This window comes from Musa acuminata, chromosome BXJ2-6, assembly GCF_036884655.1.
Source record: "Musa acuminata AAA Group cultivar baxijiao chromosome BXJ2-6, Cavendish_Baxijiao_AAA, whole genome shotgun sequence".
NCBI classification, from domain to species: Eukaryota; Viridiplantae; Streptophyta; class Magnoliopsida; order Zingiberales; family Musaceae; genus Musa; species Musa acuminata.
The window spans coordinates 20,461,815-20,484,478 of NC_088343.1; the positions used below are offsets into that span (position 1 = coordinate 20,461,815).

Consider the following 22,664-nt stretch of genomic DNA (forward strand, 5'->3'; position numbering starts at 1 on the left):
GTGTGTAATTATGGATATCTTGAGTGTTTTAAATATACATTGATGTAATTATTGTTTAGTTAAATTATATTTCAAAACTTCATTGAACAATATATGATAAATTTATTCTTCTAATAATTTTAATATTTATTCAAAAATAAATACATATTTTTATTTAAATTAATAAGTAAATAAATAAAGTACATAATTGAATGAATGTATATTATCTTACAAAAAAAAATTTAAATTACCTAGATATATAATAAATAAATAAATAATATAATCTTATAAATAAATATAAAATAATTTTGAAAAATAAATAAAAAAAATTTAGCTTTTAAAAAATGTAGATGATATTGGTTTCTTACTATAATATCATGTTGATAACTTTGTGATTCAAGATGACATCATAAGGTACTTTAAGAATTTAATATTCCCAGCACTTAATATTTACAATATAACATTCAAATCAATTATAATTTAAAATATTAAATATTAATTTTTATTTAACATATATATTAAATTTATAATACATATTTCAAATATGTTCTCAAAAGCTATCTATTAGGGACATCAATCCATTATTCTTCTGTCCTTCAACTATCTATGTTTTGTTTATGGCAGGCATTACTTGGGAAAAAAAAAAAAAAGAATATTGTTCACAAGCTATTGATCCCAATCAGGATCATCGTGACACGTGGTAGGACAAATTCCAACTTACCCTGTTTTACACCTGGAGAGAAAGTATATGGGACCCACAGACTATCCCCCTGAAACCGACGTCCAACCGACAACAAAGAAAGGTAACCCGTTCGGGTAGTATGGCACACGTGAAGTCACGTTGTTTACCAACCTCGCACCCTTCGCCGTGCTTGTCCAAGACGTATCTTTCGTGGTATAGGGGTATTCTCGGAATAACGAAAAGCATCCCTCCGCGGTCAAAGACTTGGCCGACTGTGCGTCCGAACCTTCTCTCCTTTTGTCGCCCGATCTCCGTAAAGGAAAGTTGTGCTCTTTTGACTTCGATGTCGGTCCGCTGGCGGACTTGGTGGGACGAATTGAGGCAGGGGTCGGATTCTTCGCTGAAGCTGCCGCCATCTCTCGCGTCCGCGGCTTTAATTGACGGTCCCAAGGTGTTCCGATCCCCGCTTCCACCTGACGGCTTCTACCCATCAAGGTATCGTTTTCTTGATCCTGTTCTTCTCGGGATTGGGTTTTGCTGTTAATGTTCTCGGAGCTTGAAAGATCCTATCTTTGAGTTGACGGACGAATTTGAGAATAATTTCAGCTAGAGTGTAGGATTCTTAGCCCTTTTTCTTCTTGATCTGTGGAATTGATGATTTCATTAGTAGTACTTTTAGCGTGTGCTTTGATCCATTTCTGATGCATCTTCTGGCATTGGCAGTTCCATTACCAGATACTGAGAGAAAGAAGGACAAATGAGGTCACCGTCGCTTCTTGCGCAGTGCTTGCCGGCGTTGGTGCCTCGTGACAAGGCCAGTTTGAAGGCGGATGTTTCCCTGGTCTCTGAAAGGGATTTGCATCTTCCCTCACCAGCCATCGAGATTCTTCCTTCCAAGGTATTTACCATTTCAACTTCTAGCATAGTCGCTTTGTTTATGAAGTGTCAAGTACTTATGTATTTACAGAAATCAACTCAGTTTAGTTTGTGCACAGACCATCATTTGTGTGATTTTCCTTTTGATCATAGAATTTCGATTTGGTCAAGTGTTCTGCTATGTGCATGAATTATTAACGTCTAACAGATTTGCGACCGTATATTGTTCTTGTGATGAACAAGCCCTCCAAAATAGGGTTTATGTACAATTCCTCATTTTTTTGCCATGGTTGTTTCACAGAATGCTCATCCATACAAGTATGCTGGAGAAAATGTTGATCTGCAAGGTCTCAAAATTTTTAAGGTACATGCGCCAAATTTGTTATTTATTTTTACATAATTTCTGATTTAACCTCGACAACCAGATTCTGAATGGATCATCGCCTTTTGTTCCAAAAGGAATCCGGCAAACTTGTGATCCCATCAATGGACCTTGCTGTGTGCTATGTTCTTCTTCCTTCAACGTTTATGTGTTAATTTTTATTATTTACGCCCCAGGGAAGGGTTAGGTTGTCTGATGTGATTGGGTTTTCAAATTCGGAGATGGCTTCATCCAAATCTGATGGTGAGTACATAAGATCTAAGAGATTTTTGTATTTTTCATATAAATTTGGATGGCATCATCCAAATCTATATCTATATTTGCCTATATATATAGATGCATACATATAGGTTTACCTTCTCATGCTGCAGGATCTCTGAAATCTTGGGAGAGCTCAACCGATCTTGTCAACAGTGTCAAGCTTGAGATTCGTGATGGGCTGCTGAGTTTTAGAGGCAAAAGGGTTTTAGAGGTACCTACATTTTAGGAGTCCCTGTCCTTTTTATTCTCAATCTATCAGCCTTTAGCTTTTGATTAGTTTGTCAAATATTATATACCGCTTGATGCTGACTAAGTTAGAAAAAAATGTTGCAGTCTATACCAGAATGCTTTAACAAGCTTCAATGATCCTTCTTCACATGTCATGATTTAATTCTAATGTTGAACATTATGATATTAAAACATCATCTCATTCCCAATATTAACAAAATCCACATGTCATTTTTATGTTGATAATTTTAATTCTCATGTACATGCTTTGGAAGTTAGATGTTGTTGACTTTATTCGTTGATAGATGACTTCAAGATATTTGATTGTTCTTTTGCTGCAGATGAAATAGTATAGTTCTAATTTTTGTTGATAATTGCTGCAGCTTGGTTGCGGTTATGGGATAGCTGGGACTTTTGCTTGCCTCAAGGTATCCATATGCCTTTAATGACTAAGATGCTCAAATTCACATATCCAAGTTCATATCATCCTGCATCATATTGTACTGGCCTAATTTGTCATGCAAACTTGTCACAGGGTGCTTCTACAGTTCATTTTCACGATCTCAATGCTGAAACCATCAGATGCACAACCATACCCAATGTCCTTGCAAATATTGAGCAGGCCAAGGACAAGCAGAGTCGCCAATCAGAGAGTCCCCTTACTCCATCTCGACAGCATTTGACTTCTGATGTCCATTTTTATGCTGGGGACTGGGAGGAGCTTCCCAGTGTCCTATCTGTGGTGAGGGTAGATGGTTTCGAGTTGGCAAGTGGGGCTAGCCTTAGCCTCTCTGAGGATGACTACATTGATGCATGTAGCAGTCAGGAGGGAAGTGTGATTGCTCAGGAAACTAGCTCCAGGCGGTCAAGGAAGCTCTCTGGAAGCCGTGCCTGGGAAAGGGCAAGTAAGACAGACCCAGGAGATGGAGGCTATGACGTCATTTTGATTACTGAGATCCCTCATTCAGTAACCTCCCTGAGGAAGCTATATGCCCTGATGACAAAGGTTAGCTGAATTTTTCTTCGTAGTCTTGAAAATTTTCGTTGGTATCAAATGTGCATGAGATTCCTGGTAAACCAATATGATAAGAAATGTATAAAAATTAGCCGGTTCTCTCCAGATCATTATAATCTTGTTTGGAACTCGTGAAACAGTCTCTAAAACTTGCTTTAATTACCCCCCATAGACTTTGAGCCTTCTTTATGCAGAATCTGTCATGTTATGTTGTCCATAGTCATTTTTCAGACTCGACTAATGACTAACTTGTGAAAGTTAATATCTAGGTTCATTGTCTCGTGCCGACTGGCTGTGCTGGTCCTGGACTGGATCAGTTCATACCGGTTTTTGGAAAATTGGCCAGAAAATAGCCAAAACTGACTGAAAAATAAAAAAACCTTCTTTTAACCCCTCTTTATTCTAATTTTAATGTAATTATAATTCAATTTCAATAAGAATAAGGTGCAAATGATTCATGACTGGTAAGTAATTATAGGTTTTTTAGGCCTAATTATTTCAAATTGACCCTAAAAGTAAGATAATGAATCTACATGATGATTAGACCTAGTTATAATAAATTGGTTCTAAAAGTAAGATAATGGATCTAATTAAGCCTAGATTTAAGAGAGATATACTAATCATGCTTAACATGCTGTGATTAGGCCTAATTATCCTAAATCGGTCTTAAAAGTAAGATAATGATTTTAATAGTGCCTAAACTAAGGAAAGATGATGACCCCAAATTACCCACCATCAACTAGCTGTGATCAGGCAAAATTAGGCCTAATTTGAGCCTAAAAGTATGATAATGGACTTATTTGAATCTAATATTAGGAGAAATACATTAATCAACCAATTATTCATAATAAGACACTAATAAGGGTCTACAACAACAACAAGGTCACAAGTCCAAACTATTTGGGGTCGGATACATGGATTTTTTTACCGTCATTGAGATATATAAAAAATCATATGTTTAGTTAAGTTTAAAAGACTTAAATCTTTATTTATGGCTTCTATTAAAGTCTTCTTAGGTCTTTCTTTATCTTAGCTCGTACCATTAATATTAATCATTCCACCTCTGGTTATCATATCTGTAAGCTTCCTAAGCACATGTCCATATCATCTTAAACGATTCTCTATCATTTTATCCTCCATCGAAACTATATTTAATTATTCATGAATAAAAATATTTTTTTTTATCTTTTCTAATACATCTATCTTAGCATAATATAAGGAGGATCTAATTATATCAAAAGATAACTAAAGAGCATAAATACTTTTAAATTGGTAAGAACTTCCACCAAATAATGCATTTGAATCTCTCTAATTAAAATCCTTCCAACTGAAGCTTCTAAAGTTTTTTATGAGCTCTAATCATGGACTAGGATGTTTAATTGAGAGAGTGCGAAAGAGTAAGAACGAGGGAGTATTTAGAATGTTTAATTGAGAAAGGGAGAAAGTGAGCTTTTATATCAAAAGCTCTAACAATGGTCAAATTGATCATTGGATCACAATTGACTTGAACTATTGAACCGGTATGATTGGAATCCGATTGTTACCAACCAATACAAGTTGGTGCTGGTCAAGTATTGACCGTATAGAGCGATGCAAGGGGTGTACTGCCTACACCCCTGCTTCCTGCCTGCTGCCCAAAACAGGCTGGTTCGCACACCGGTGGTTGGTCAGACATGTACCACTTGTTTTGTTTCGTATGGGCAGTACGACAGTCATTGGTTAATATATAGAATTGCAGTGATTGCATGGTAGAATGTGAAATTTGAAAGTCAATTTTTCCTCCTTGTGGGCATTATGTCAAGAAATATACTGGGTCCTAAATGTTTTTGTTATTTTTAATAATAATTAAAAAAAATCATATACTTCAAGAAGTATCTGGCTTGTATTCAAGAATTATTGTACAAGCGATACAGATTCAATAAGCAATCTGAAGTATCCATGTTTCGTAGTTAAGAATTGTGGACTAAAACTGGCTAAATTCTTTCTGTGCAGTGTCTGCGACCACCATATGGAGTGTCGTATTTGGCTGTGAAGAAAAAATTTGTAGGTCCTAACGGTGTAGCGCGACAACTAAAAGCTATGGTGCATGAGGACAACATTTTTAGTGTCCACATGGTTTCCAGAACGTCAGAGAGGGAGATCTGGAAATTCTTTTTCAACTGAGCATATTTAACGTTGGAATATATTGTTGTAGTTATTATCATCTGATTGGCATTAAGCCACAATGTACATCTCATGTCTGTTTATTTATTTATTTATTTATTTTTGAAAAAACGTTCAGAAATATTGGACCTCTGAGCTTGCTCAAAGGCTGGAGTGCTACCATTTTGTAGTTGATATGTACACAATGATTCATTCATTCATGTTTAATATATACTTAAAGACTTCATTTTCTGCATTGATTGATGAATTTTATGTCAAAGGATTGCATGAGTACTATAATTTGTCATTCTGTAATATCAGTCAGATGAATTTTACGACAAAGGATTACAACCAAAGTGCCAAATCCTATGACTCTGTTGATAGATGATTTGTGAGAAAGATCAAAATCAATTATGATTCTTGGTAAATGCCTTTGCTACAGAATGGTGATCCTACTCCTGATTTTTTGTAGTTAGGTCTTTGTGGGTGGAAAGTCATGTTATGGCATCAACTGGAGTGGAATTTAAGGCAAATTAATGTTGCTTTCTGGTAAAAAAAAAAAATAATAATAATAATACAAGCCTTCCATGTTATATTCTAAAAGATGATATCAAACATTGTGCTTCGATCTGCTGCAGCATTTCCACCATCTTTGGAACACCTGAGCAGAGAAATGGGTGTGAAACAACTTAATTAACTCGGAACCTGCAGGGCCATGTAGCAATCCATAGCCAATCCAAACTCGGACACTTTTTTTGTTTCATCACTTTATGGCCTTCCAATCAATTTATAAACTTCTATTTACTTTTTAACATCAGTCAGTCTGAAGAAGAATAAGAAGATGATGATGGTGAAGAATCTAAAGGAGAATAACTAGAAACAGGAGAAAAAGAAATCTGAAGTAAAACACCGATCACACTACTTTGGTGTATATATGTAACACATGGCCTAATTTTACTGTGACATAATAAATATTGTGGCTGCAACACATTAACATCAAATTTGTTTTACATAGTAAGAGTCTAAACATCAACAAAAAAAAACACAAAAAGATAAAACACATATAGTAATTTTAAGCAGCTTTTGAATCACCAACCGAAATCCAAAAGGGAATTAAGCTCAAAAGGAATAGTCGGGTTCGAAGACCCTCTTGCCACCCAGAAGCTTTGGCTGCTCCTTCCCCTTCTCTTCCTCAGCCATCCTTCCTTCTTCCTCACTCTTCTCCCTCCCTTCCTCTATGATCTCCTCGAAGGCTGGGTGTGTTAGTATGCTGCGGAGAAGCTGAGTCCCCCTGAGAGCGTTGGTGAGAGGGAGGTGCCCCTCCGGTGTGTCGTCCTTGAACTCCCACATGAACTCGCTGGGGAAGGACCTGTATCCGTACTGTTCCACCTCCGTGTCCAGCCGCCTCATCCACCCCACCCTGATAAAGAAGCGCGTGAAGTCGCGGCCCGACTTCTCCCACACCCGCCGCTGCACGGCGTACCCGAAGCGGCCGCCGCTGTGCTGCCGCCACAGCCGGTCGATCGCCTGCAGGTCGGCGGCCTCTATGAACTGCACCTCCGAGAAGAACACGTACCCGCGCTTCTGTGCGGCCTCGCCACCGAGGGCGATGAGTAGGCGGCGCGTCTCCTCGTCCGCCTCGCGGAAGTCGCGCGTCGACAGGTAGTTCGCCAGGGCGTCGAGTGGCGCGGAGGAGGAGACGCCGGCCGGTGCTACAGTACTGGATGAGGTGGTGCTCGGGGGGGAGGAGGAGCAGGGGACGTTGGAGAAGAGTCTGTAGGATTTGCTTGGTTTGAAGAAGATAGAGCCAGGAGACGAGGTGAAGTAATGTTGATGGTGGTTGTGGTGGCGGAGAATGGATTGATGGAGGGACTGGAGAGAGGTACTGGCCATGGGAGAGAGAGAGAGAGAGAGAGAGAGAGAGAGGACAAGGAATGGTTGGGAAAGAGCGAGAAGAGGGTGGCAGAGAGGAATGAGAAGATGACCAAGGTATATCATATCCAGGAGATATGTAAGGTGAGCTGTGATTGGTTGGGAATGGGTGAGGTACGATACAATCTCCGCGCGAGATGTTGGTGGGCATGAGGCCATCTTTAGAATTATTTACAATTGATTCTTTTTGCCTTAAAACATAACTTCTCTATGAATTTATTTATTCTTTTCTAACATCAAACTCTCTGAGCAAGCCAAGAGAACTCTATTAGATGCTAGTCTCTAACCCCTTGTCTGATGATTCTAAGCTTGTCTCATAATTCAAAGGAATTGAAATATGCTGTGTTTGGTATTTTGATTCACTTTGGAAATTTTCACTTTATGTGATTTCTTAGCCTCATTTGATTCTTATTTAGTTATTCTTACACAGCATTTTAATTCACAAGTTGCTAATTGTTGGTGCATGTTTAACAGATGCTTAGGTTTTCAAGATACTCAAGCTGAAAGAAGACTGAAGGCAACATTGATGGGATATTATACCGGCAAATACTGTCACATTTAATCAGTCAACTTTATAATTTGGGTGTTGATGATTAAGTCTACAATCATTATAGTCTTCCATAAATTTGGGATAAATTTGCAATCATGCATGTGAGGTTTCTTGCTCACCTGCTGCAAGCGGCTTTATCGATTGGCTTAGACACAGAGCATTCTCATGATTTGTCTCTTGAGATAGTTTTTCAAAGAATAAAAATAGTAGCTGTTGAATGAGTATAAGCTACTTAGGAGACACTAATCATATGACTTCCAAAGCAACCAAATGTATTCACTTCCTAGACAAACATGCAAATCAAGCTAAAATATACTGTTCTGGAGTCAACTGAATCATAAATCTATCCACATTTTCTTCAGAAATTGTTGAAATATTTATGTCCTTCTTCTCTCTTTTTTCTCTGTCTTTATATAGTCATTCAAATCACTAGTATTATACGATAGGCTTATGCAACACCGAAGAACTATCCAAGATCAGGGACAGTGAAGTACTCCTCCTCATCAGATATCTCAAGCCTAGGCTTCTTAAACAAAGTGCCACACTTGTTGCCTCTGTAGAATCCTGTATCACTAGCTTGTGGAACAGGGAATTTGTTGGCTCTGTAGAAGCCTGTGTTGCTTGCTTGTGTGGTGGGGAGTTCAGGGACTTGAGCTGCTGTTTGGGTCGCCTTAGGCAGTTGGTCATGGAAAAGACCAATGTCTGCAAACCAATCCAACTCCTCATATCCTACAGGAGACCCCTGCAATGTATTGAATCCAAGTATGATTACCTTGTGTGAAGTAATCAGAAGTTCTACGAATCAATCAAGTGTCGGCAACTCATACCTTGTAACCAGTTTCTTGGTCATAAAGTTGAAGGAACTCATCAGCAGCCCATGCCGAGTCCATGAATGATGAAATGGTTTGTGGTGTTTCAGGAACTTTTGCGGCTGGTGTGGCTGGCCCTTGGTTTGGTGGTTCGGTATTGTCATTGAAGTCCTTGTTGCACATCGCATTTGCAGCCACACGGATTCCTGTGGCCAGGTAACGCTGGTGGTTGCCGGTAAGGGTGCCAGCGACATGAATGGGTTCATCACAGTCCCGGCAAAATAGGGCTCGATCCTCAACACAGAATATGAAAGCTGCCTTCTCCTAGAAAATACATGGAGACAACAAAAAAATTGATATGAATCATCATCACATGCTCTAAATACTGTTGAAGTGTATCAATGTACATATTTACTTGGATACTAGTAGTATCTTTCCAGAATTTACTGCTACTCACTATTACTAGTTTGCAAACAGTGATATTCTTGTTTTATAAGCTGACCATCTGCTTAATTCTGCCTGTGCAGTGGCATCGGTCGATAAAGGTCAATATGGGGAGTCTAATAATAGCTATTCTGAGGTCCTGAGATTTCCTATGATCCCTGGAATCCTGGTGTTTTTATCAACTGAGATGATCAAGCAGGTATGACTTGCTCAGATTTGTATTTCTTGAGTGAATGATGGGTTGATACCTCAGTTCATTTGCCAGAGCTGAAATGAAACACAATGCTGATGACATCTGATCACCATTGGGTTAATCAGTCCATAACTGTGTGATTAAATTAGGTGCAGATAATTTGCTAAAAAAGAGACAAAAGATGGTTAGCAAAGGCCGACGACCGCTAAATTCTGTTAAATAGATGCAGTTCTGATGTTGCTCGTTTTTTTACAGACGTGCAGAGAAGGTTTTAGATAAGTAAAGACTAAGAACAAGAAAGATATGCGGATTAGTGTCATGGTCATAAATCAAACCCGTTGAAGAACTCGAGAATCTTACTGAAACTTTAAGATCATTTTTAAGAGGAATTCTTTTTCCAGTCAATTCCTTTTCAGCCAAACCCTTTGCTTTCTGTTCATGCAGCATGACTGTATGTTTTGCATTCGGCACACAACTTTATCTAGCACCAAATGTATAATTGGTGGCATTTCAAATTCTTTCAGGCAGAAGGATTGAAGTAGTCAAGTGACAGAGAACCAAGAAATATGAATCTAATCAGGTGCATAACAAGGATATCATGTGGTTGGAAGCTGGAAAGATGTTGGTTTGAAGTAATAATTTGAGAAATATTGTTTCGGAAGACCCTATGGCTAAAATTGCATGCCTTAAGCTAAAAATGTTCAAGCAAAGACATGCAATTCTTCGTATGACTTCAATCTGCTTAGATTTTTTCCACTTTCATCTTCTTCAGCCTTCTTTTTCTTTCTTAACAAAACATGGCCTCTAGAGAGCTTTCTCCATTCTTGCTGCCAGCGCAAATCATTAATCATGATGTTCCAGATGCTATCGATGAGAAAGAATCCTACAAACTTGTTGCAATATTGAATAAAATGGCAAGCATCTCATAGATCATTACCAACATACTTTTGGAATGTCATATTTTGCTGGAAAAATGTGTAAAATTTTCCATTGTGCATATCTCCAGAGAAAGCTAATCAAGTAGATGACTTGTTAGCTGATTATGCTAGGCAGGTAGGCCTTCCAATTGAGCTTGGATCCATTCTTGCAAGCAATGCTCTTAAAGATATGGTGATCATCTTGTTTCAAATTATAAAAAAAAAAAAAAGTTTCCATATTCTAAAGGTAAAAACCTCTTTGGTTAAGACAATCATCAAGGTGTTCTTTTTCCCCTGAATTGAACACCTAGTTAAATGGATATAATTAATTCAAAAAACTGTGGTTTAATTAATCTAAGATCTTATGTTTCCTTGAATAAGAAGGATGAAAAAAATATTAATTTGTAACCAAGCAAATAGACAGCAATATGATGCTTGTATCCTGATACTCCACAAGCACAGAGGAAGCTATCACTGATAACTAGCTTGTAGGTGGGCGCTTGACCTTTGTTTCAGTACCATTCCTACAAAATTTTCAGACTCCATTTCAAATGTGAATTAAAAAAAGACTATGCTCTCAATAAGCAACATCATGTTATAGCCCCATAAACCCACTTGCATATTTTCTCCAAAGGAAGAGACAAGGACCACACTCAAACACTAAGAAGATATTCCTGATGACTCTGCCATTCTGAAAGCTTATCGAATCTAACTCGGAAAATGCTACACTTATCTTATGGATAACTTTATTGTGAGTATATCCATTGAATCAAATGAATTAAAAGTCCTCCTTCATAATTACTTGATTGATTTTGAACCCTCCTAACCTTGAGTAATATATTTAGCTGTGATATTAACCATTGTGCTAATATCTTGATTACCATAGGAAGGCCCCTCTGTTTTGTGTCTAATATCTCTTTCTGTATGATTCAAATCCATTTACTAGAGTTCCAATTCTGACATCACAAGTTTACCGCAATGAAGAAATACCAGATTGATATCTGTTACGAGGTAATGGTGCCCCAAAAATGAGAAGAATTGATCTACATGCTATTATAGATGATTTGAAGGACTCGGAATAATGTTGAAACTACAGAATAAACTGTCAAGCTTTAGCATGTCAAGATTTGAACTCCTTGTCTAAGTTGCTCACCTCATGCTGCAAGAGAGATGACTGAGAGCATGAGAGGGGAGAAAGGCAAGGCAAAAGGGGAGGGGGGGGTGTTCAGTTGAGTATAGTACTTGGCAGATGTCACAGCGAGGGAGCTTGTTGGAGAGGCAGTCGAGGCGAAGCCTCTGGTGCTTGCTCGCCAGCTTGTTCGCCAAGTGGATCTCGACGTCGCAGCTGGCGCAAAGGGCGGCCTCGTCGGCGCAGCATATCAGCGTCGCCGGCGCCTTCTCGCACACGTCGCACTGGATCTTCATGCCTCCTCACTCTTTCCTCTTCCTTTCTTCCCTTCTCTCTCTACCAACCTCTCTGCTATGTCTTCTTCCTCCTCTTGCTCAGGCTTCAGGTCACCTCAGCAGGCACCATACTGCACAACCAGAGAAGAGTTATCTCCCTCAGAGGCAGCAAAGACAGGGGAGCTGACGGAGAGAGAGAGAGAAACAAGAACTGATCTCAGGTGCAGGCTCCCGTAAAGCTAGCTCAGTGAGGACATACCGCTTATCAGGAGAGCATCAGAATGGAAGGAAGGATTCAAATGGAGAGAATAGAACCCATTATAATTCCGATGCATTGTCGAAGATGACTGCTACTGTTTGGCCAGTGGGGGGCTACCAAGATGTGGCTGTGGGTGGCCTGTGGAACTCGTGGCCAGGAGTGGCTTCTCTCTTGCTTTGACTTCCAAGAAATCTCTATCTCCTAATGCTGTCCTTCCACACCTTGATTCAGGAAGCTGCTAAGGGCTGTGACAGTGCATTAAAAATTGGTATCTACTGATGCTGCTTTGCCACACTTTCTTTGGCAGTGTTTGGACTCCTGACAGCAAAGTATGACGGCAGATGGTGAACAGTACAACTTGCGTCGGAAGAAATCATCCGCACAGCCACTCTCAGCAAAGATGCTTTTGGATAAACCATCTTGGAAGGAATTTTAGTAGTTGGGTGGTGAAAAGTTGCTTCTCATCTCTTCTTAATTGACAAGATACTTGTAGTCGAATTCCTTCCCTTTTTTGTGTGTTCTGTTGGTGGTTGACCAAAATTAAGGATGAGAAGGTTAGAATTTGCATGATATTGGGAGGTCTCTCAAATCAAAAGCTAAAAGCTTGATTGATGGAGAGGTGAATGGAATCAAAGCAAGATATTATTTAAGCAAAATGTGCAAATCAAAGTGCTCTGAAATAGATAATTATATTCCCATGAGATTAACCGGAGGAAAGCATGGGCACTGTCAGCAGAAAACAAATTTGTGAGAATAATTATGGTATCTGCTTGGAGAGTCATTTACTTACTGTCTCTAAATTGGCAATTTCCATAAGCTTATTAGATATGTGAAGTCTGAGAGGGACATGACATGACAACAAGTTTTTGTTAATGTTAGGTTTTAAGATCATTTTTCTTATATTTATAAGGAAACTAAAAACTAGAAAATTTTCTTTTAAAAATGTGGACATGACAATAAGTTTTTGTTAATGTTAGGTTTAAGATCATCATATGTAATTTTACCTCTATAAGTAAAATCTTGATTGCAAACAAATAAATATATGGTTTTATGGATCTCGCCCTCTGATGATTTTTCCTAATAGGCTGATGATATACATAATATTTTTTTTTTGTATATTTATAAGGAAACTAAAAAACTACAGAATTTTCTTTCTTTCAAAATGTCAAATTATTTTAATATCCTCTATTAAAAAAATTCTTGCATAAATGCTCTTGTGAACTAACAGCGTAAAAAGAATCATGTCAATAAATCAAAATAACTGCTACAATAACCATCTCCATTAATACTCATAAATATATCAGATATCGACTTTCTGAAACATCAACTTCCACAAGAGATGTAAAGTGATGAATGAAGTGAATACTAATTCAAAGCACATCCATCACACATTGTGAGTGACATGTTTGATGTCAATAATTTTGCCCGATGGTTGGACTATGGCAATCGAACTGGAACTGGAATTTTTTTGCAGTAATATATAATGCTTATTAAACAAACTTTGCCTCAAGGAAAAAGCAACATGATGATGAGACCTGCTAAAAAATCTGCTCCCATTTTCTCACTTGCTCATTCTTCTTGTGATGCAGAGACTATGTTCATATTGCTGGTAATCACGGAATGGATAAGAGTTGGAATCTGGATTCGCCACAGCTCGATCGACAGATGTCAACCGTGCAATGGGCGTGGCATGGTTAGGAACTGGAGGACTACTTTGTGCAATGCATTCAAGCACTTCAATTAATTCCTTCAGCAACTCGGGAAAGGTGTGCTTGTGGCTCTTGTTGCTTCTGCATTAAAGAGCATCGGTTGGCTTTGGCATGTGGTGTCTAATGCCGAGCGCACTGCAAGAAACCAAGTGGCCCTTGTTGGGATTCTGAGCCACCACTCATCTCCATGAATCAACTGCAAGATGGAGCTTCAGCATTACAATGTGTTTTTGTACACTGGCTTTGTGGCTTTCATTAGAGAGATGATGGAACTTCTTGCGCCTTGTGACAGTGAAAGTGCAATCATCTCTCTTAGTAGACAGCCATCAGCGGACAGAAAGCAAACTTTCCTGGGTTTGTATTATTCTCTTTTAGGGTGGCCTTTAAAAAACACTTTTGTGAGACCATTAAAAATCTTTGGAGGTTAGAGTGTAGAATTAAGATTAATTGAAAAGAAAGCATATTTATTTATACGGGGATTATATGTACCCCAATTGACTACTTGATTGATTATATTGGCAAAAGCAGTATAAGATTGATTGTGTATGATATCAATTGAGATAGAACTTTGATGTCACTTAATTGTTGTTCGAATATCAAGTTTTTGGTCAATAAGTCGCAAAAAGTTGAGGTGTCAAATTCAATTTGGACTACTAAAAGTACGCTTCACAGTAGATCAATAATTTGTTTTGTATATATTGTTGTCCAACAATTTTGCAAGTGTCATCTTTATCACAAATCACAAACATCAGTGTTTAACTTAACCCAACCAGGAATAGTTTACTTTATTTAACCCATATAAAATTAATTATTCATTCTATTACCCTTAGGAAGGGTGGATCTCACATAATGGCTGGTAAATATAATTTTTTGGAACCAGGTCCCTAATATAGAGGATAATTTTCCTGTAAATGAAGAGAAACCATAATTGATTTGTAATGATAGACTCAACTCCTAAAGTCAAGGGAGGATCTTTCTTGAAGCTAATCACTAATATTTCAAGACTCTTTGAGGAGGAATTGGGTTGAACTTGAGACCATTTATCTCAAACTTGATTGAATAGGGATATTAAAAAAAGTGTGTAATGCTTTTAATTATATTGTGACAAAATGGACAAGACTAATAGGGTTGTATGTGTAGCCAGTGAAATCTATTTATAGTAGGCAACCTCTTGTAGAGTCATTTTCAACACAACATTTGGATTTTTAGAGTAATAGGAAGTTTCTATAAAATATTGTCAATCGTATCAATTGGATTGTAGCGCATAATTCTTCTATTTTAAGAAACATTAAGCCTCTTTAGTTGTAGTTTTACATATATATATATATATATATATATATATATATATATATATATATATATATATATATATATATATATATATATATATATGTGTGTGTGTGTATGTATATATACATATATATATATATATGTATATACATATATATGTATATACACATAATAATAATAATAATAATAATAATAATAATAATAGACTGGATGGCCAAGTAAGACTTTTTATCAGCCTCGAAACATGAAAAGATATCATCGATACATATGAAATAACTAGTGCTATAATTAGGGCCAAACTTAAAGGAAGAACGATGATTAGACTCAATATCTTGAGTATAAAGTTAAGCTAAAATTTGTACAACTAAGATATATATGTAAGTAGAGAGAGGGTCTCCTTGTCTTAACTCGGTATCAACTATTGAAAGTTAAAGAAATATGCCACTAATGAAATAGACAAAAAATGAAGAGGAATTATAAGCTTGGGTCTAGTTTTGAAGTTCATAAGAGAAATTCATAATAGAGAGAACACAATAACTAACCAAGAGAGGTCAAAAGCTTTTTTTAAGTCAATCTTAACAATGATTAAATATTTTTTTCCCTTAGAGGAGTTAATGGTACGAGCAACCTCCTGTGCAATTAGTTTATTGTCATGAATGCTTTGAAAGATTGTTTGGTGGGGACTAATGAGATATTGAAGATAAGGTTTCATATGGTTAGAAAAACCCTTAGTTAAAATACGATAGTTAACATTAGATAAAGCAATAGTTCGATAATGAATAATCATAGTCGGGATTTTATCTTAGGGATAAAAAAGTAAAAATGATTTTGGTCTAGAGGGATGAAAGCATGTTGGTGGAACTATTTAAAAATATTAAAAGGAGAGGGGGGTAATGACATCCAAATAAGTTCGATAAAACTCATAGATCAAGTTATCGGGGCTAAGAATCTTTCCCATCCCTAAGGACCAAACCATAGAGTGAATCTCATCTATAGTAAATGGTTTGATTAGAGATAGTCTTCTTCCATTGTAACAACTAGGAGGGGATGCATGGCCAACTAGTGCAAAATTGAGGTGTAGGGAGGAGATTACTATAAGTCAATGTAATACTAGCAAATTAGGGAATTAATTTTATTAGTGCAAGAATCAACCCCTGCTAGGGTTCAAGATACCTTTAATAAAATTTTTATAATGATGATTAGCTAAAATATTAAATAAGTATTTGACATTTCTATCACCATCATTTATTCAGAAGCATTTCGCTTTAGCCCACCATCTAAGATTAATTTGCTTAACGAGGATAAATTGACAGTTGTACAAAGAATTTAATTACTAGAGGTTAGAATTATAAACGGTAAACTCTTCAATTTAGGATTCAAAAGTCATGATAGTATTCTAAAGAATCTCTAAATTATAATCTAAATTGCTAAGTGAGTGTATGTTCTAGTATGAAAAAACACCTCTCAACTTACAGAGATTGATTGTTTTAGTGTTCTTTGAAGGGTTACTCTAATTGGATTTAACCAAATTGATTATTTTAGTATATTCGGACTAAAAGTTTTGAAATCGAAAAAGTATGTACTAATCACATTCATGTTTAATATAAAACTTAATCGTTCTAAGAATGTGATAAATAGAAGAGTCGTTAAATAAATGAATCTAGAGAGGACTAGCAAAAACTATGTATATAGATACATGCATGATCCTTTCGATTATTACACCAAGTGAACTTAGAACTAAAAAAACCCAAATTCTTTAAAACATAATTTTTTTGTAAAATCCCAAAAAGTTCAAACATATTAGTTAGTTTGAAAATGATGACCACCGTATTTATCAAAGCCATGTAAAATATAGTCAAAGTCACCTAAAATACACCGACGAATGTTAGAAAAGTTAAGCTTGGAATGTTAGAAAAGTTAAGCTCCAAAAGATTATTTCAAATATTATTTCAAAAAATAGCAATGTACTAGCACAAACTTAAGAAACCAAAGCCAACCATTTTATAATTGAATAACAAAATGAATAAATTCTGGTTGAGTAAATATTACCTATTGAGCAATTGTTGAATTTCAAGCAAGGAGAATACCCTTGAAGCGTCGACGACAAGTTGTGAATTATTCTATTGGATTGCTCCTAAGAAGTGTGAGTTTTTTTGTAAAATGATAAGCATAGGTATATTCTAATGACAAATGAGAGAAATTCTCTAACTATTTTCCTCCACGTGCCTCTATAACTATAAGATAAAAAGATCATAATTCCTAAAAGGAAAGTTGGAAGTCGATCCATCAACAAGAGAGATAATAGCATACATTAATCCATAGATACAAAGATAGAGTTTTTAAGCTTTTTCTTATCTTTAATGACACCACTAATGACTTTAAGGCTAAAGTGCTGTGTTCTCGATGAGTGAGACTTAAAGGGAGATGAATATTTACTCTTATGCTTTAGAAAGTCTCATAGGAGATCAAAATTTTTAGCATAGTGATTGAGATTTTAAGGGTTCACAATATCGAAAACTCACTCAAAAAGTGGTATCTTTAAACCACGTCAGGTTCTCGACCTACATGCTCTCATACAATCCTCTCCTGAGACTAGTGAACCTATCATAATCACTCAAGCCCAAAAATCTCCACACTGGCATAAAGCCATATGTGAAAAATATGATGCCCTACTCCATAACTCTACATGGACTCTTGCGTCATTTCATCCTACACAAAACATCATCGGGTGTAAATGGGTCTTTTGAATTAAGTGGAACCCAGACGAGTCCGTTGCTAGATATAAAGCCTGTTTAGTTACCAAAGGGTTTCATCAATGACCTGGAGTTGACTTCATAGAGACTTTCAGCCCCCATAGTTAAACCTACAACAGTTCGGCTTATTCTAAGTTTGGCCATCTCTGGGAACTGGCACTTACGTCAATTAGACGTTAATAATGCCTTTTTACAAGGGACTCTAACTGAAGATGTCTTTATACAGCAACCCTCTGGCTTCGTTCATCATCAGTATCCGAGACATGTCTGCAAACTACAAAAAGTCATTTATGGACTCCGTCAGGCTCCAAGAGCTTGGTATACTGAACTTACATTGTTTCTGATATCAATTGGCTTCATCAACTCCAAGTATGATACCTCTTTATTCTTATGACAACAAAATGGGAATACAATATATCATTTAGTGTATATATATGATATTATTGTCATAGGCAATGATACCTTGGAGATTCAGACATTTTTAAAGTAATTGGCTAATCGATTCTCCCTCAAAGATTTAGGACCCCTAAGCTACTTTTTGGGAATGGAAGCAACATTTAGTCTCTTATCACAAAAAAAGTATATTCAAGACTTATTATCAAAGATAAATATATAGGATGCAAACAAGGTTACAACTCCTCTCTCTACTAGTGCATCACTCAAAATATGTGATGGCAGCACTCCTACAGACTCAACTCAATACCGCCAAGTACTTGGCTCCTTACAGTACTTGGCTCTCACCCATTCAGATATCTCATTTAAAGTCAAAAACTATCTCAATACATGCACCAACCTTCTGCTATGCATTGGTCTGCGGTTAAACGAATTTTGCGATATCTTAAAGGGACCCTCAATCATGGTCTCTTTCTCCGCAAACACACTCCACTTCATCTCTATGCCTTTGCTGATGCTGATTGGGGGAGAAACTTTGATGATCGCACCTCCACCTTAGAGTATGTCGTCTTTCTTGGGTCTAATCCAATCAATTGGAGTTCTAAGAAGTAAAAGACAATCGCCCGGTCTACAACTAAGCCGAATATCGTAGCATCGCTACCGCTACTACTGAACTCAATTGGGTTACAAATCTTCTCAAAAAACTCAAAGTCAGCTCTACCCTTACTCCTACAATATATTGTGATAATGTTGGAGCTACCTACCTATGCGTCAATCCAGTGTTCCACTCACGCATAAAACATATTGCCATCGACTTTCACTTCGTGCGAGATCAAATTGTCAGACGTCAACTCATGTCTCTCGTGTTCATATGATTGATCAACTAGTAGATTCACTCACGAAACCTCTAGCCCACAAATTATATTTGTTGCATCGATCCAATATCGATATTCTTGACAGGAGCTCGATCTTGCAAGGGCATGATAACAGAGAGATTTCCTCAACTGCATAGCAGATAAGAGATTTCCTCAACTGAATGAGAAAATCTCGCTGCTCAGTTGAGAAAAATCCTCACCTTCACTAGACATTATATAATACTAATTAAGATATGCTTTCTATTTACCTTTACAATTTCACTTTTCGTTCTATCATTTTATTACTAAGCATCGAAAAAGTAGATTATCCGATGGCACGATGCTAACACAATGCTATTCTTCCATCAGCTTCCTGGGAACACCATGGTAACTACCAAGCCTTATGCTCTTCTTCTCTCTTAATTGATGAAACCAAGTAACTAAATTGTACGAGGAACCAAAGGTCAACTTTTTTTACTTAGAAGATGTGGGTCCCCCGTAACAAAATTTATAAGTTCGGTAGTGGTGGCCGGCTGCTGGGCTGGTAGGTGTTGACCAATCAAAGGATTCATCGATGGCTTATTGGCTTTGACTGGTCCATGCCCGAGTTCTAGAGGGATTAGGCGTCCTCATGGAAACTTAGCCACACACTTGACAGAGGAAGACGTCCATACTCTGATGGATAAGTTTGTGGTTCCTCCTCCATGTCAATGACTACTATGGGTTCCTTCTTATCATGATTATTTGATTTAAGGTCGTCATGTTATTAACGTTTGTTGTTGACTGGCTGCCGACATTTCTATATGTCTGACCATTGGTTGGGAAGGGGTTCACATTGTGGACTTCACAGCTAACCACTGATTGAGAAGGGGCTCGTATTGTGACCTTAGCTTCTGAGTAGGTTGAACAATACAAATCTGACTTTATTAATAGTTAAGATTACTTAAATATTTTTTACTTAAATCTTATTTAGTATTCATTTAAAAAGGGTCTTTATGTTAATTTTTAATTAGGATTAGTGTGAGAAAGAAAATGATCTTCTTCTCTGTTGTTTGGCCTCTATCTCTTCTTCAATGACCTCTCTCCTCTATCTCTTCTTCCGACCGTGATCCTCTCTCCATCTCTCCTCTTATGTATCTCTCTTGACTTCTCATCCTTTGATCACCAAAACAAAACATGAGAAGAATAAATCCAATATTACAGGAAACAAAAATCGAGTTGTTTGAAATCTAAAATATGATATAGAATGAGCTCCTATATATATATATATATATATATATATATATATATATATATATATATATATATATATATATATATATATATATATATATATATATATATATATATATATATATATATATATATATATATATATATATATATATATATATATATATATATATATATATATATATATATGTGCACACACACGAAATGATTTTATTGGGATTAATTAATGAATGGCATTTTTTATGATTAAAAGAAAATCCATTTTGATCTTTGAGAAATTCACATGCATCTGTTGCTATTTAGGTCATGATGACAACATTGGATAAACTACTTTTACACCGTCGAACAAATTACTTTTGATTCGATTAATGTAGTAATTATTATTTTTTAATTTGGTATCTGCTATTTAATTTAGATATGAGTTATGTTTATAATGTTGGTTGATATTATCATTTTTATCATCTTCTATTTGTCTAAAGTTTTGTTTTTATTTATCTAAAATTATTTATTATTTATTAAATTTATTTTTTATTTTTAATATATATAATCTTGAATTAGGTTTCATATATTAAACTATTTAAATTAAATAAGCTGTTCTTCCAGTTAAATCAGCGGTCCGACCAATCACCCAGTCACCCAAAGCTTTGACCGAGTTGGTTTCCGTTCCGATAACTACGCTTATCAACAACAAGTTGCAATCTTGAAATTTGATTTTTGTGAGAACTCAACTGTGTCATATGAGCTATTTTTCCACATGTAGCTAAAAGTCAACCATCTAAATCTCCTTCAAAAGTCAACCGACGCCGTCATCAGTCAAAGACGAATCCGTTTCACGCTCGGAGAAGAACTCCAACACGGCTCCGAACTACCAACATCAATTCATGCGCTCTCCTATAAATTCATCCTAATCTCGAGACCTCCACACTTACAATCATGGCACATCAGAACAGGATGGCGTTTCTGCTAGGCCTCCTCCTCGCCGGAGTTTTCGCCGTGGCCGGCCAGAACTGCGGCTGCTCTTCCGACCTTTGCTGCAGCAAGTGGGGCTACTGCGGCACCGGCAGCGACTACTGCGGCGCCGGGTGCCAGTCGGGGCCGTGCGAGGCTTCTCCTCCTGCTAACGACGTCTCGGTGGCCGACATCGTGACGCAGAGCTTCTTCGACGGCATCATCGGCCAGGCTGACGGCGGGTGCGCCGGCAAGAGCTTCTACACGCGCGACGCCTTCCTGAGTGCGCTTGGCTCCTACACCAGCTTCGGCCGCGTCGGCACGGCCGACGACTCCAAGCGGGAGATCGCAGCCTTCTTCGCGCACGTCACGCATGAGACCGGACGTAAGTTGTGCATCTGCGTGCATGGTTTCTGCAACTGCTGCTGTCGTCGACGCCGAGCAGCAGCTTTCTTCTCCCAAGTCAAATGGATCATCTTAACTCATCTCGAACCCTGCAGATTTCTGCTACATAGAGGAGATCGACGGCGCATCGAAGGACTACTGCGACGAGACGAACACCCAGTACCCATGCGTGGCGGGGAAGGGCTACTACGGCCGCGGCCCCATCCAGCTGTCGTGGAACTTCAACTATGGCCCCGCCGGGGAAAGCATCGGGTTCGACGGCCTCGGCGCGCCAGAGACGGTCGCCAACGACGTCGTCATCTCCTTCAAGACCGCCTTGTGGTACTGGATGAACAACTGCCACTCGCTCATAACCTCTGGCCAGGGATTCGGAGCCACCATTCGAGCAATCAACGGCGCTCTCGAGTGCGACGGCAAGAACCCAGCGACAGTCAACGCCCGCGTCGGGTACTACAAGGACTACTGCAGCCAGTTTGGCGTTGACACCGGAGACAACCTCACTTGCTAAGTGCTTGGTTCTCTCTGCTGCACCCAAACACAACAATAAATTAGCTGCTTGGAAACGAAAGGATGAATCCAATGGATTACACATTTACAGAATAAAAAGGCTATGCATTTCAACTACAATTATTCAGATGAGAACTTGTGTCGGGAATTCTTTCCTACTTCACCTTACTTTGCACCATATAGTCGAGGGTTTAGAATCAAATCAAGGAGGAAAACGGAAGACCATTTCAACCACGGTTCTCATATAGTTAGTTCTAAGTCAGCCTGACTTGCACAGGGATCCGTTGTCCCTTTCCTTCTTATCCTCATTCTTCATGTTTTACCTGGTTGGCTTCCCAACTATAGTCGTCGAAATAATATCTACGGGGTTTCACCAGTAGAGGCTGCTACTTTTTTGGGCATGTTTTGCTTCTGCATATTAATATGCAGAGCGGTGTTGGATGGACGTCGTTATCCAGTTTTAAGTATCGAGCTTGACATGTAATTTTGGATTTCTATT

At 37.7% G+C, this 22,664-nt stretch overlaps 4 protein-coding genes across 7 annotated transcripts; 2 read left to right on the plus strand and 2 right to left on the minus strand.

The window, feature by feature from the left end:
• Nucleotides 1-950: 950 nt before the first annotated feature.
• Nucleotides 951-5,821, plus strand: LOC135615193 (uncharacterized). 2 transcript variants are annotated; one of them, XM_065113362.1, is made up of 8 exons: nucleotides 951-1,274; nucleotides 1,385-1,559; nucleotides 1,839-1,901; nucleotides 2,096-2,162; nucleotides 2,291-2,391; nucleotides 2,792-2,836; nucleotides 2,944-3,414; nucleotides 5,416-5,821. In XM_065113362.1, the coding sequence occupies exons 2-8, from the start codon at nucleotides 1,419-1,421 to the stop codon at nucleotides 5,584-5,586; spliced, it is 1,059 nt and encodes a 352-aa protein (XP_064969434.1). In that variant the 5' UTR covers nucleotides 951-1,274; nucleotides 1,385-1,418; the 3' UTR covers nucleotides 5,587-5,821. The 2 variants fall into 2 exon arrangements, with proteins under 2 accessions (XP_064969434.1, XP_064969433.1); XM_065113361.1 differs by having other exon boundaries at nucleotides 951-1,156.
• Nucleotides 5,822-6,530: 709 nt separating this feature from the next.
• Nucleotides 6,531-7,539, minus strand: LOC135615194 (tetrapyrrole-binding protein, chloroplastic-like). Its single transcript, XM_065113363.1, has one exon. The coding sequence runs from the start codon at nucleotides 7,456-7,458 to the stop codon at nucleotides 6,685-6,687; it is 774 nt and encodes a 257-aa protein (XP_064969435.1). The 5' UTR covers nucleotides 7,459-7,539; the 3' UTR covers nucleotides 6,531-6,684.
• A 759-nt stretch (nucleotides 7,540-8,298) lies between these two features.
• LOC135615195 (B-box zinc finger protein 24-like) lies at nucleotides 8,299-12,230 on the minus strand. Of its 3 annotated transcripts, none has more exons than XM_065113364.1 (4): nucleotides 12,074-12,230; nucleotides 11,653-11,945; nucleotides 8,875-9,180; nucleotides 8,299-8,789 (listed from the first exon to the last, which is right to left on the minus strand). In XM_065113364.1, the coding sequence occupies exons 2-4, from the start codon at nucleotides 11,833-11,835 to the stop codon at nucleotides 8,514-8,516; spliced, it is 765 nt and encodes a 254-aa protein (XP_064969436.1). In that variant the 5' UTR covers nucleotides 11,836-11,945; nucleotides 12,074-12,230; the 3' UTR covers nucleotides 8,299-8,513. The 3 variants fall into 3 exon arrangements, with proteins under 3 accessions (XP_064969436.1, XP_064969438.1, XP_064969437.1); XM_065113366.1 differs by having other exon boundaries at nucleotides 12,027-12,089; XM_065113365.1 differs by lacking the exon at nucleotides 12,074-12,230 and having other exon boundaries at nucleotides 11,653-12,007.
• Nucleotides 12,231-21,223: 8,993 nt separating this feature from the next.
• Nucleotides 21,224-22,285, plus strand: LOC103988682 (chitinase 6). The gene is made up of 2 exons (XM_009407292.3): nucleotides 21,224-21,638; nucleotides 21,754-22,285. The coding sequence occupies exons 1-2, from the start codon at nucleotides 21,239-21,241 to the stop codon at nucleotides 22,164-22,166; spliced, it is 813 nt and encodes a 270-aa protein (XP_009405567.2). The 5' UTR covers nucleotides 21,224-21,238; the 3' UTR covers nucleotides 22,167-22,285.
• The last annotated feature ends 379 nt before the right edge of the window (nucleotides 22,286-22,664 follow it).

Coding starts and splice junctions, on each gene's coding strand:
- LOC135615194 (XM_065113363.1), bottom strand. CDS start 7,458: ATGGCCAGTACCTCTCTCCAGTCCCTCCATCAATCCATTCTCCGCCAC.
- LOC103988682 (XM_009407292.3), top strand. CDS start 21,239: ATGGCACATCAGAACAGGATGGCGTTTCTGCTAGGCCTCCTCCTCGCC. Junction 21,639..21,753: donor CGTCACGCATGAGACCGGAC/GTAAGTTGTGCA, acceptor CGAACCCTGCAG/ATTTCTGCTACATAGAGGAG.
- LOC135615193 (XM_065113362.1), top strand. CDS start 1,419: ATGAGGTCACCGTCGCTTCTTGCGCAGTGCTTGCCGGCGTTGGTGCCT. Junction 1,560..1,838: donor TCGAGATTCTTCCTTCCAAG/GTATTTACCATT, acceptor GTTGTTTCACAG/AATGCTCATCCATACAAGTA. Junction 3,415..5,415: donor TATATGCCCTGATGACAAAG/GTTAGCTGAATT, acceptor CTTTCTGTGCAG/TGTCTGCGACCACCATATGG.
- LOC135615195 (XM_065113364.1), bottom strand. CDS start 11,835: ATGAAGATCCAGTGCGACGTGTGCGAGAAGGCGCCGGCGACGCTGATA. Junction 9,181..11,652: donor CTCGCTGTGACATCTGCCAA/GTACTATACTCA, acceptor TGTATTTTCTAG/GAGAAGGCAGCTTTCATATT. Junction 8,790..8,874: donor ACCAAGAAACTGGTTACAAG/GTATGAGTTGCC, acceptor AATACATTGCAG/GGGTCTCCTGTAGGATATGA.